Source organism: Phacochoerus africanus, chromosome 6 (genome assembly GCF_016906955.1).
Source record: "Phacochoerus africanus isolate WHEZ1 chromosome 6, ROS_Pafr_v1, whole genome shotgun sequence".
Taxonomy (NCBI): Eukaryota; Metazoa; Chordata; class Mammalia; order Artiodactyla; family Suidae; genus Phacochoerus; species Phacochoerus africanus.
Window position 1 is genome coordinate 104,996,129 of NC_062549.1, and position 13,718 is coordinate 105,009,846.

A 13,718-nucleotide genomic window follows, 5' to 3' on the forward strand; every position below is an offset into this window, starting at 1 on the left:
CTCATGAGTCAAAGAGGAAATCATGGTAGAAATTGGAAAATAAACAGAACGGAAAGAGATGAAAACACTGTATACCAAAACTTGTGCAGTTGCTCAAAAAGTGGTATGAACCAGAAACTTGTATGGTTAAAAATGAGAAAAAACAAAACAAAACAAAACAAACGAAAAAACCTGAGGATTGCTAAGATTAATTTCAGAAATTACACAAAGAACATCAGGATAAACCCAAGGAAGGGAGAGGGAAATAAAAATATGAATAGAATGGCATCTGTGGTGGAATCTGGGGAGTGTTTTTCTCGCCATGCTTTCCAACTTCTTTACGAAGAATTTCTCTATGGGGCGGCGCTAGTTACCAGCAATGGCAGAAGTGGACAATCGCACAGGAGGAGTCGGCGTCTAAAATGCTAAACGTTTATTCAACAGCTATTGCATTTCAGGTGTAAAGGAAGAGCTTTTACATCCATTGTTCTGTTTATTCCCCCATCAAAGTGCTGAGGTATATATTCTCTTATGGACAGTGTCCAGGGTCTTCGTTATGAGACACCACAAAACGCATGATTCCGGAGGCTGCGAGCCCAAGGTCAAGGAGCCAGCAGTGCTGGTCTTTCCCTGGTTTGCAGACGGCCTTTTTTCTTTGCTCGCCTGCCCACGCTGTCTGTCGCTCTTCTTCTAAGAACGTCAGTCCTACTGCTGCATGATCCTAATGATCCTAATCCTAAGGCCTCATTTTAACTTAATCACCTCTTTAAAGGCCCTAGATCTAAATACCGTCACATCCTGAGGTACTGCTTCAACATTAGAATGTGGGGGGACACAATTCAGCCCGTAACAATGCCCATAAAGAAGTGGAGACTTAGGTTGAACAACTTCCCCCAAGGCGTGCAGGTGGTGTCAGGGCTGGGGCGCGAATGCAAGCACAGCAATTGCAGTGTCTGAATGCCAACCATTCGACTAAAAAACAGTCCCCAGCCTCGAAAAGTGGAGATGAATGGAAAAGGCTTTTGGAGAATTTTTTTAAAAAGGAAGAAAAAAGCCAACCTGAATAAAGGGGTAATATTATCAGACTTTCATTGTGCAGTCTGTCCCAGGAAACAGAATAGATGAACTATCTGCTCTAGACTCCCTTTTTAAATCTGAGCTTTAGTCATAAAGATCGTAATCTTTTGCCAAAATGGCAGGAAGCGCCAACAGTTTAGCCTTAGCTGAAGTCCTCTGTCCCTGGTTTTCTTTTTGGAGAAGCCCAGTGTAAATTCTAGGCTAAGGCGAGCGACATCTGCTGGGCTCTGTGGAGTATGGGTGAGAACCTGGCTCTTTTCATAGGCAGTCATCTACTGCCCTCTGCTGGCCAGCAGTAGGAACACGCAGCAATCTGCAGACAGCCCAGCATCCTCCAAGAAATACAAATCCAGAGGGAAAGGTAGGAAGACTCTGCTGGAATCAGATTGGAATCTACTGGCATTATGTCAGTCCCACTCCTTTCCATACACACACACACACACATTTTAAATCAACTTTAGGAGTTCCCATCGTGGCTCAGTGGTTAACGAATCCGAGTAGGAACCATGAGGTTGCAGGTTCAATCCCTGGCCTTGCTCAGTGGGTTAAGGATCTGGCATTGCTGTGAGCTGTGGTGTAGGTCGCAGATGCTGCTGGGATCCTGAGTTGCTGTGGCTCTGGCATAGGCCGGGCGGCTACAGCTCCGATTAGACCCCTAGCTTGGGAAGCTCCATATGCTGTGGGAGCAGCCCTAGACAAGGCAAACAAAAAAAGACAAAAAATAAATAAAAAATAAAATCAACTTTAAATTTTCACTTTTTGGCATTCTGTGACTAGCTGTTTTCATCATTTAAAAAATATATCTGCCACCTTCTCAAAAATGTTTCCCAAGACCCAAGAATATTTGAATGCAGGTTTTGATGATCTAACAAAATATTTGTTTGCTCATTTCATATTTTCAGAAATTATAAACTAATTGCATGTTTGTTCAACCTTTTAAAACCATGAGTTTCTCAGTAATAGTCACTTGGTTACAGTATTTTTGTAAAAATAATTGTTTCCATTTTCAGTTGTGAATTTTCTTTAAAAATAATCATCAGTTCATGCTTTTAAAAATGATATATCTCAGGAAAGTGTTTAAGTAATAAAGGATTCCCTTGGGTTGAGAGGCATAAATAAGTGCCAGAAGAAACTGCGGTTCTTCAGAAAATTCCTAGAATTCCTGGTCACTGTGCTTCATGGGATGTGTGGCCTTGTAGACCGCAGGGAAATTCAAAACAGGTAGGCTCAAGGACCTGCGGTGTCTCCAGGCTTGTGGGGGTCTCCAGACCCCCCTTCCACAGTTGCCAGGATGGGCATTTAAAACGCAAATCAAATCATAATGCCCTTCTGTTTCTGGAGAGGTCAAATGTCACACCTCTGACCATAGAGTAAAACTAAGCTCCTTATCACCTTTACAAGGCCAAGGGATCTGACTCACCCTGGCCTCTCTGAGTCTGCCCTTGGCCCCTTTCCTTTCTTTCAGCTGTTTGCATTTTCATCCTTCAAGAATCTCTCTGTGGCTCTGCTTCAATATTCTGTTTATCTCCTTCAGGGCACTTGCTACCGTTTGTAATAGTCTGTGTGTTTATCTCTTGTTCATTCATGTCTGCATCAGCCAAGTCCATGTCCATCCTGTTCTTTGCTGCATCCCCAACCCCTAAAGGGAGTATATTTATCAATGAACAAACTGAGCAAAGGAAGGGACTGAGAAGTGAGTGACATCAGAGTCATTCCATGCAGCTCAAATCAAGTTCATTGCATAAAGAGAAGGAAGTCCCATCCTTGGCCAATGGCCTGGGAAGCAAGGAAGGGCAGTCATAGGGGTCACTGCACTTTTATCCTTGACTGACGCTCCTCATCAAAACCACTCCTAGAGAACACCAGGGCAGCGGGCAGATCCACAGCCTGAACTGGAGGGAATCGTTTAGGAGAACTGGAGGGCACCCAGGCAACACGGGCATGCCGACTCCCTCAGACATAATCATTCCATCAGTCTCAAGGTACAATCTCAGATGCAGGCACTTTGTGTTGATCTAGCACCTGACCCCTGGAAAGGACAGCAGCACAGCCCTGCAGGCTCACAGCCCTGCTCTGAGGAAGGCATATTATTAGTCCCATTTTACAAATGGAAAACTAATGAGCCCACGGTTGGTGGGCTGGAGAACCACTCTGGGTAGCAGGCTAATGCCTGGCCTTCTGGGGATTCTCGTCCACATCCTCCCCTCCAGACAAGGGAAAATAAACACAGAACTGACATCAGTTCAGAACCAATGGCTTGGGGAAGCTCGCTGACAGCCATCCCCAAGAGAGGTAGCTAGTTGGGGCAGAAATGCTTGCTTGGCTCCAGGGAGGCCTGGACCAGTCATCTTGGGGCACAGTTTCCCCCCTGAAGTGCTGCTGGGTTGATGTAGTTTCCTCTGCCATGCATTGCTTCTTTCCTGGGCGGGATCCTGGCCTCTGACTGAGGAGTGATCCGTGGAGAGTAAGGTCAAGTGTGAACACAATGTCCATGAATGTTACAGGCAGGGAAGCCTCAGGGCAGGGTGATCTCAGGATTCTTCAGGAAGAAGGCCAGCTTCTGGGCCATGGCATCCAGCTCGCCTGAATTGGCGTACCGCAGGAGGTTGCTCTTGCGCACAAAGTAATGCTTCAGAAAGTGTTGGCTCACGCACTTGTGCAGCTTCCTCACCAGGCGCAGGAAGGCTTTGCTGAAGATGCGCCAGTCCTTTGGGTGGGGGTACTTCTCGCAAGTCCAGAAGAGCACCATCTGTGGAAGGAAGGGGTGGTGTCAGACATGGTTCCGGCTCTAAGGAGGAGAGCACCTTCAGGAACATTCCTGAGCTCCCGCAGCCTTGGAAAGAGGAGATAGGAGCCCCCAGGGTGAGCTGGTTCTGCTGCAGATTCATGATCCCTCAGGTGGAAATCTCAGCCCCATCCTGCTGGTCTCCTATGCCTCTTTGGTACTTTATTCTCTCCACTGGCATTTCCAATGATCACCACTCTCCTTAAATCTGCGATTCCCCAAACCCGGCAAATGCCTTTGCCTCCTTTCCAGGGAAAGTGCCTCACGCAGGCAAAGTAGCCATTCTGCCTTCATCAGCATCTTCCTCTCTGCATCCCAGCCTGGGCGAAGCCCTCTGCAAGGGCTGGGATCACCTCTTCCAGGAAGTGTATTTTGATTTCCCTCTTCCTCGCTGGCTTCTAAATCTGTGCAAGCTCTCCTGCTCCCCAATCCCACATCTCCCTCCTGCCCCAATTTGGACCTCTGCAGATCCAGGTTTCTGCAAAGAATCATCTTAATAACTTGCCACTTCCTTTCCTCTGATTTCCTGCCTTCATCCACTCCAGTATGGATTCTTCTGCCCTCCGTCCTCAAAGGCTGCTCTCCTTAAGGTCCGATGATCCCCATGTTTTCAAATCATCAGGCACTTTCCAGCCCTCACCCGACGTGACCTTTCAGCAGAATCTGGTTTTCTCATCCGCATACCCTCTCTCTTGAGCCACTCTCCCCTTAGCTTCCAAGCCATCACACTCTCTGGAGTTTCTCCATCAGTGCAGCTGCTCCTTGACGTGTTCACCCTCCTTCACCTGCCCTAAGGCTGGAGTTTTGGGGGCTTAGTCGCAGGCTTTCATTTCTTTTCTTTTTTCATTTTTTTATTAAAGTATAGTTGATTCACAATTTTCTTTCAATTTCAGCTGTACAGCAAAGGGAGTCATATATATATATATATTCTTTTTTTTTCATACTAGCTTCCATTATGTTCCAACCCAAGAGACTGGACATAGTTCCGTGTGCTATATAGCAGGAGCTCATTGCTTATCCACTCTGAATGCAACAGTTTGCATTTACCAACCCCAAACTCCGTCCATCCCACTCCCTCCTGCTCCCCCTTGCAGGCCCTCTCTTCCTCTGACTTATCTTTCTTCCACTACAGTCACTTTAATCCCCACTAAATACAGATGCCTTGCCATTTTTTCCCCTCTAGTTCACACTTCTCCTCTGACCTCTTGACCTGAAAATTGCTTCGGTTCACATGAACTCATGAGCCTCCCCCACATCCCTGCTGTGCTTCCGGGATTGCTCATTGCCTGTTATGCAAGACACAAACCTAGGAGCCACCCTCTCCCTCACCGCCTCTTACCAAGTCCTGCCAATCCTCCAGCCTACGAGCTTCTCCAACTCCCCCACTTATCATGACTGCCCTTATCATCCTCTCCAGCCCTCTCTGCCATCGCTGTCCCCCTCAAACTGCACCCCTTCCTATCTGGTCCTATCTGTCACCATCCACACCACTGCCCACGTGATCTTTTTCTTTTTTTTTGGGGGGGGGGGTTAGGGCCACACCCACAACGTATGGAAGTTCCCAGGCTAGGGGTCTAATCAGAGCTACAGCTGCAGGCCTACGCCACAGACACAGCAACACCAGATCCTTAATCTACTGAGCGGGGGCCGGGGGTCGAACCCACAACCTCATGGGTCCTGGTCAGATTCGTATCCGCTGTGCCAGGAATGGAACACCCCCAGGTGATCTTTTTGAAATGTACATCTGGCTCTGTTGCTGCTTGTCTAAAAGACTTCAGTCTTCCCATTGTTTGCTAATTAAAAAGACCACACTTAGCTTGGTTTGGTTTACAAAGTTTGCTCCCTCCCTTCCTTTCCAGCCTCAGTTCGCCCTCAGCTCTCTGAGCATCTCTCCTTCTGGCCACGCCAGCGCCTCATTTCATGCTCTCTTCCGTCTCGGGGTCTTTCACATCCCAGTTGTGCCATCGGGGGCGTACTTCTTTCCCCAAGGAAGTTTCCTTGTCCAGAAAACTCCACTGGATCCAACTTCCCCATGACACCCATGAAGCAATTTCTTCATCATGAACTTCTCACGAGCTGCAGTGATGACAGTAGCGGGTGATTTCCTATGTATTCACGTGATCCCCTCCTAGATGGGAACTCCGTGTGAGCAGAGTATGGTACCTGTATGCAAGCACTGCGATGTCATCCAGCAGAGGCACTGGCCCATGGGAGGCAGTCAATAAACATGTACCGACAGAGTGAAATCACTAATGTTTGGGTTTAGGTGTTGAGTATTTTAAAATAGAGTCTTTTACTAAAAAGTAAAAAGAGCAGTTTTAGGTTCACAGCAAGAGGCTGGATTTAGACTCTATTGCTCGGAGTAAATGAGCTGAGATAATTTGAGGCTAGTCGAGATAACCTAGGTACAGAAACAGGTTTTAATTCCTCTTGTAGTTAAGCTTTTATCTCCCTAAGCAAACAGAAGCAGTTAAGCCTATTATAAGCAAGCCTCTGTGGCTTTGAGCAGCAAGGGGGTCAGGAACAAATAAGCCAAAGAAAGATAAGCTCCAGCGTCACAGGAAATCGCTTTGGGGAGGAGCCTCTGGGGGAGGAGGTGAAGACTTCAAGTGAGGTGACCGTGACTGGCACAGCCTTCTGGGTGCTGTTTTGCAACCCAGACTCTTCCACTTTCCCCAGAGTGAAGCCTTGGCAAGGATCCCGCACAGACAAGCCACCATTCAGGATGGTGTCTGGTAGGACAGTGCCATCAAGCCACGTCACCCCAGTGCCTCCATGTGGGAGAATTCCGCCCTTGGACCAAGGGTGGAAGACGAGAGGAAAAGGCAATCAGTACGGTTTCATTTTCGCCACAAACAACCCCCTTTTAACTGTCCATTCTTGAGAATGCACAATTTTATCGCGCCATGTAGGTGGGGTAGGGGAGGATTCCAACAGAGGGCCTTTAAGGAGCTGCCCTGAAATGATGATTTAGAAACCCCTGGAATACAAGTAACTCCCAGGTGGAATACAGTTCTGAGAACAGTGAAGGGCTGGGGGGCCCGTGGTGGTCCTACTCCATCTTGCCTAAAACACCCATGGCTCCTTACCACCCATCCTGGTGTTGGAGCGCTGAAATCAGTGGTTAGTTAAGGGTGTGGATGTGGCTATAAGACAGACTGGACGTTCCTTCCAGCTCTGACTCTTCCCAGGGTGGCGCATGGAAAGGCAAGTAAGAAAGAAGCGAAACCCCCTAACGAATTAGACTGTCTTCAGAGAGTGCGTGTCCTGGATCCAGGAGAATAGATGCGCATTTTTAAAGGGGACAAGCCTGAGGACACATCGGGAATGTTGAAACTGAAGAGAAAGGCCCGAGTTTGTGCAAATGAGATGTTCACAGATGCTCGGGCAAATCAGGGCGAACCAGTCATCAGAACAGATAAGAAAGCAAAGCAAAGACTAGCAATGTGGGGGAGGGAGAAATTAAATAAAATGTGAAGTCATTCATTCATATGATTAGCATATGTTTACTGAACAACCACTATGTACCAAGCATTGGGAGAGATACGAAGGGTTCGGTACTAGTTGGCCTTAAATAGCTTGGGTTAGAGCTGGAAGAGTAACACAGGGCTGGATAATGGTTGTCCACTGCCTGAGACATGGCACAGGGTGGCGCATGCAAGGAAGGCACCACACACTCCAAGGTCCTGTGCTTACCTGTGTAGGTCAGGCGGAGGGCTGAAGCCCCAGGATGGATACTAGCTAAGCTAGGACTGAGCTGTCAGAGTCTGATACCTTCCAACCCGAGCGTGCTGCACGCAGTTTTACCATGATCATCCAGTTCACCAGGTGCGGCCCGAAATTTGAGAAGGAGGAGCTGAGTGTGTGATCAAAGAGGGAACTCCCGACCCCCCAGTCCAGGTCCTGTTCTGCTGCCCTGCGCCCTCCTAGAGCAATGTTCCTTTCCTCCCCAAGCATTCCCCACGTGGCACAATTCCATGTATGCCCGCAGGAGTGTTTGCTAGACTGTATTCCCCACGAGAGCAGGAATCACATCTGCATTTGCTCAGCCGGTACCTCCAGGTGTAGAGTACACAGCAGGTGTGGGGGCAAGTGACTGACGCACAGGGATCTCAGCCTTTGCTGAGCAAGTGAGTGAATGAATGCATTCGTGGCTGTATGATACAAAATCCTCCCCTGGGAAGTTCCCGTTGTGGCTCAGTGTGTTAGGAGCCTGACTAGTATCCATGAGGATGCAGGTTCGATCCCTGGCTTCACTCAGTGGGTAAAGGATTTGGCATTGCCTTGAGCCGTGGTGTAGGTCGCAGACACGTTTCAGATCCCGCATTGCTGTGGCTGTGGCATAGGCTGGTGGCTACAGCTCTGATTCAACCCCTAGCCTGGGAACCTCCATATGCCGTGGGTGCAGCCCTTAAAAAAAAGGAAAAAAAAAGAAAAAAGAAAAAAGAAAAAAAAAACCTATGCTTGATGATTTGCAGCCCAGAAGTTCAGGTGTGCTGCCAGGTTCATGGGGTAACCCCAACATGTCCTGGTTTCCCCCTTCCCACAGAGGGTGTGTGTGTGTGTGTGTACACAGCTGCGCATGAGTGGCTGCGCTTGGACTAGAGTAGGGGCTGAGTCCTGAGTCCTGTTAACATGAGGGAAAACATGAATCCATCTGGGGTTTGAGCACAAAATTTCACCAGACTGTGGATTTCTCGGGGCAGAGACCACAAGCGGTAATTCCTTTCTGAACCTCAGCGGGTTTCGGGCACACAGTGGGCACTTGTGTTGGTTTGCTGAGTGACATAAAAGGAGGGCAGAGAGAGAGAGAGAGAGAAGGCAGAAAGAGAAAAAGAAGCAGGACTGGAAGAGGACGGGAGGCGGCGGAGGACAGGACCGCACGGCGGGGCTGCACAGCTCCCATAACGCCTAGTACTTGGGGGGATGGCACGTGCGGACACCAGCACCCCTCCTACTCATCCCACACATGCAGGCACATTCCGAGTGGCTCTAGGGCGTGGCCCTACAGAGGCGGCAGAGGGACCCACCAGCTGCAGCCACCCTGGGCCTCAATGCCAGGTTGTGCACTCACCTGCAGGTGGTGGGAGGTGATCACAGGCCTCTTCCCGGGGCACCAGACATCCTCCTTCATCTGCCTCAGGGCTTGAAAGCACTTCCTGCGGCAGCCCCCGTCCTCATCCAGCTGCTCCAGCAGCACCTGCTCGGCCCGCAAGAAGCTCAGCTGCCAGTGATAGTTTGAACAGGCCAACAGGCTAAACCCAAAGGACTGGGGGGAAGAGAAAAACAGCAGGAAATGAGAAGGATGCTGCTGGTCAAGGAGAACGCCACCTCCCAAGCAGTCTACGGGGGTGGGGGTGGGGAAGGGGGGACTACAGGGGGACCTGCCACTGGGCAGACGGCAGGCATATCCCACGTGGGGACATGGAGGGAGCCTCAGAGCCATTCCTCCACACGTGGGTGACTAACTGGGGAGGCGGTGTCCGCTTTCTCTCTGGCAGTGGTTCTCCAGTTCGAGCCTGGGCCCAGAATCACCTGGAGGGCTTGTGAGAACATGGCCTGCTGGGCCCTGCCCGCTGAGTCTCATGTGATAGGTCCAGAGTGGGGCCCGGGAATCTGCATGTATAACAGGATCTCAGGTGCCCCTGCAGGTTCTGGGGGAATCTATGAAATCTCGATTTTCCTTCTGAAACTGGTTGGGGGTCAGTGGTGCTGTGGTTGGTTAAGCCAAGAGCATCTCTGGGGAGCCGGGGCCCCGCACGCAGATACCTTGATGCACTGTACTCTCTCTGCCGAAGGCCAGCGCCTCAGACAAGGAGGCCACCGTGCTTTCTTGGACCAGGAGGTGGGGATCTCCACGGAGGGAATCAGCTCTAGCTCCACCGAACCCGCGAAGGTTTCCACGGCAACCCAAACGCCAGGTTGGTCCGTCAGCATGCTGACCTTATTACCTGGAGGTAAATGACAGACAGACAATGAGCAGACAAAACTTGGATCAAGACCAGCGTTCAAAGTAGGCGTCTGCGAGCCGTGGCTCCGACCCAGCCTCTTGTAACTGGTGGGGCAACTTTCAGAGTTTCAGTGGCATGCCAAGCTGGTGTGTTTATGCCAACACTAGACAATTAACCAAATAAATATTGATGAAAGTGTTGCTCGGAAATCTCATTGCTGGTAGGGTTTTCTTTTTTCTCTCTTCCTCCTCCCCTAAGGTTTTGTGGTACCTTTTCTAAAGAAGTAATAGAAAGCTCAACTGGAAGAGACACAGAATATAAGAGAAAGGTATAGTTTTTGCTGCTGTCAAAAGAAATCCAAGCATTTTCCTATAATCCCTCCATCCCACCAGATGTCCAACCCCATTCAGGACAGCCTCGGGCCCTTACTTATTCCTCTGCCTGGGGTGGCGTGCAGCTTAGCTGTCTCTTAGCTGAGTCTTAGAGATGGCATTTGTTTCCACCACCCATTCACCAGCCCAGCCTCAGCCGCTTTTGTCATCATTAACCTGGTAGTCATAAACTACTTCCACGTATGTCATAGCCACTGGCTTAAGGGATCCAGTGGGCAAAAAGAAGCCCTCCTGTCTTTTCCAACTGGGCAAAGAGAGGGAGAGAACATGAACGGATCTGGGGACATTTTCCAACTCATATACTAGAGTTCATTTCTACTTTGTACCTTCTTTCAAAAGCTACACCAAAGTTTTGTTTCTGTTTGCCTTCCTTACAGGTAAGGATGGGCTCTCTTGCATGGGGATCTATTATTCTGCTTTTCCTTGCTCAGAGAAGGAAGTGGAAACTCATTCCTTCATTGTGTCAGGCTCTTCCAAAGGAAAACACTCCCTCTCCTCGGCTGGGGTGTGATAAAGAGCTTATTGTCTGGATCTCATCAGAGCCACAAGGGCGGGGCGGGCGGGGACAGGACTTCAGCTTGTTTACTGAAAGCACCTCTCCACCCGGCCCAGTTTGAATCTCTTATTTGCACTTTCACTATTAACAGTGTTGCAGAGGGAGGAGGTGAGCGAGGGTTGGCACCAGCCTGCCTGGTCCACACCCTGCTTCTGCTGCTCTGCTTGCACAGGGTGTGACTTTCGGCCTCTAACTCAATCTCTCTAAATCTGAGCTTTCTTATCTGTAGAACAGTTAAAAAAATGATTCTAACTCTAAGAGGGTTGCTGCGACTATTAAATAATCCACAAAAGTATTCTAGACATAGCAAAAAATCCATTAAACACGAGCTATTTCCATTATGGAGTCTTTCAGAACTATTCTGTCTGGATAAACAAGAGGACACGCAAATCCTTTTCTGTCTATACATATGGAATTGCATATTGTTCAGCAACTGGGTTTTTCACTTAATTATGTAGCATGGGCATTTTTTATAACGTTGTGTGGGCACATATACACACCTCCCCATTTTTTTTTTTTTTTATGGCCATACCTGCTGCACATAGAGGTTTTCCAGGCTAGGTGTTGAATCAGAGCTGTAGCTGCCGGCCACAGCCACAGCCACAGCCACAGCAATGCCAGGTCTGAGCTGTGTCTGTGACCTACACCACAACTCACAGCAACGCTGGATCCTTGACCCACTGAGTGAGGGCAGGGATCGAACCTGCGTCCTCAGGGATGCTAGTCAGATTCGTTTCCACTGAGCCACCATGGGAACTCCTCCCTATTCTTTTTTTTAATCCTAATTTCTCTTTTACTTCAATTTACTCCATCAGTGAGAAATATATGCAAATGCAAAAGTCAACAAGGTATTTTAAAAGGGAAATTAAAAGGAGGATTTCTGTTTAGAGTCACATGTTGGATTGGAGATCCTCAAACCCACTGCCTAGAAGACACACAAATGTTTAAACACCTTATTTTTAAGTAATGAAGGAGATTGCCAGAAGGTAGGAGAATCATTTGAAACGAGCACTGAAGCAAGAATACCCATCCAGGGAAGTACTAAGTGGGAGAATTGCCAAAACATCCTGATGGCATTAAGCCTTGGTACTTAGGGCTTCTGTGCCTAGAAACTGCACGGAGAGGAAGGCAAGGGTGCTATGAGCCAGGCCTGGTGCTTATGCTAGGTGGTGAGCCAGAAGAGAAAATGCTCCTTACAAACTGGAATCAGGAAACGCTGTATCTTGAGGAAAAGTATGAACTAAGAGAAATAGTGTCTTGTGGGCTCCCGATAGTGGATGCAACACACACAACCAAGCTCTTCCCTCCTCCCTAGAATTTCAAAGGCATTAGTCACCGTGCTAGATTTAGCGCCTGTGTTTACGTCTCCAAATCACCTCGTTAAGATGGTATTTCTAAGGAAAAATCAAACACGAGTCTCCTTGGAGAAACACACCCCAATACACAGAGAGTGTGAATGATGTTTCCTAGGCAGAGGATGTGGGTCTCCACTCCAATATTGACACACCTCATTCTTTTTAAAGGCTGCATAATAGTCCATGAGGCAAAGGCAGCATAATTTATGAAGTCACTTTTCCTTTATTAGCCACTTAGATGATTTCTAGTGACTTTCTATTACAAAGCCTACTTCCGTGGATATCCTCGTGCATGTTTCTTTGTGTATCTGTCAGGATGTATTTCTGGAAAGAGGAATTGTTGAATTGCCAAGTAAGTACATCATAAAAATAAAAATGGACTAACTGCCCTTTAAAAAGGAGGCACTTAATTTACACTTATGAAAACGCCTGTTTTACCATGCTCACCCCTGCACTGAGCATAATTAAAGTTGTTCCTCTCTGTCAACCTACTAGGTGTTTTAGTGTACATTTCTTGACATACACGTTACATGGAACATTTTTTATTTTTATTAGGCATTTATCTTCTGTCATTTTTTTTGTCAAAATTTCTACTGATCTGCTCGTAGCTTTTCCTATGGGTTTAGAAATTAAGGAAATTAGCTATTTTCCTCTGTTTGAAATTTGCCTTTTTACTCTGTGTAAATAAATGTGTGTGTATGTACACGTGGGCACATATGCTAAACTGCACCATAGCTTAAGACTTGGGGGTTGTTCAATGTAATAGTTCTTTATGGCTAGCCTCTTACATGTCTTTATTCTTCTATTCTTCTATGATAAATTAATCTTAATCATGTAACATATAATTATATAAATATGCTTCACAAAGCAATATTAACTTTGGAAAAAAAGTAATTCAAGTATTTCAAATACAGAATTTTTAAAAAGGATAAAAAACATTGTGGAGTTCCCTGGTGGCCCAGTGGGCTAAGGATCCAGCATTGTCACTACAGCGGCTCGGGTTGCTGCAATGGTGCAGGTTTGATCCCTGGCCCAGGAACTTTCTCATGCTATGGGTTCAACCAAAAAAACGTGCTAATGTATTTTGATGTTTAAATTTTTTTCTAATAAGTGACATGTAAAAACATGTGAAAATATTGAGGTTAAATGTCCATTATTAGAGACATGTCTTAAAATGAATATTTTGTATACACATTTTTTTAAAGGATAAGTCAATGTGCTGTCTCAACACACTGGAATCCTGCAGACAGTTGGAGAGGATTGTAGTGGAAACACGCAAATAACAAAGATCTGAAGTTTATGAGTAATTTGTTTATTCATGAAAGTACTCAAGTTTTTAAAGTAATATCTTGGAAAGGGTACACAAGCCAAAGATTGTCTTATCTTTTCCAGGGCAGTAATCTACTTAAGTCCACAAAGGTGTGTTGTGAGTATGAATTCCATTGTGTGTCCCAGCAGAAAAATAAGCTATTTCATTTTACAGGGATCGGACAGACGTAAAAAGCATATGATTTTATCTTAACTTAGGTGCACAAGCTTCAGGTAACACCCAAGCAGAGTTGGGGTTTTTTGTTTTGTTTTGTTTTTTGGGTTTTTTGTTTGTTTGTTTTGTTTTGTTTTGTT

The 13,718-nt window shown here is 47.1% G+C and overlaps 1 protein-coding gene across 7 annotated transcripts in view; it reads right to left on the minus strand.

Annotated features, from left to right (window-relative positions):
- The window catches only part of MAB21L3 (mab-21 like 3), a 48,119-nt gene that overhangs the window by 19,275 nt on the left and 15,126 nt on the right, over positions 1–13,718 (minus strand). For 5 of the 7 annotated variants that reach the window (XR_007135560.1, XR_007135558.1, XR_007135557.1 and 2 more), the window contains exons 5-6: positions 9,611–9,792; positions 8,916–9,110 (exon numbers count right to left, since the gene is read on the minus strand). Coding sequence is in view for 2 of the 7 variants with exons in the window: in XM_047784922.1 (XP_047640878.1) it covers positions 3,572–3,805; positions 8,916–9,110; positions 9,611–9,792 (611 nt within the window). In the remaining 5 variants the exon portion in view is untranslated. Of the gene's footprint in view, positions 1–1,817; positions 3,806–8,915; positions 9,111–9,610; positions 9,793–13,718 lie in introns of those variants that run through there. The other 2 variants (XM_047784922.1, XM_047784921.1) reach the window with 1 other exon arrangement.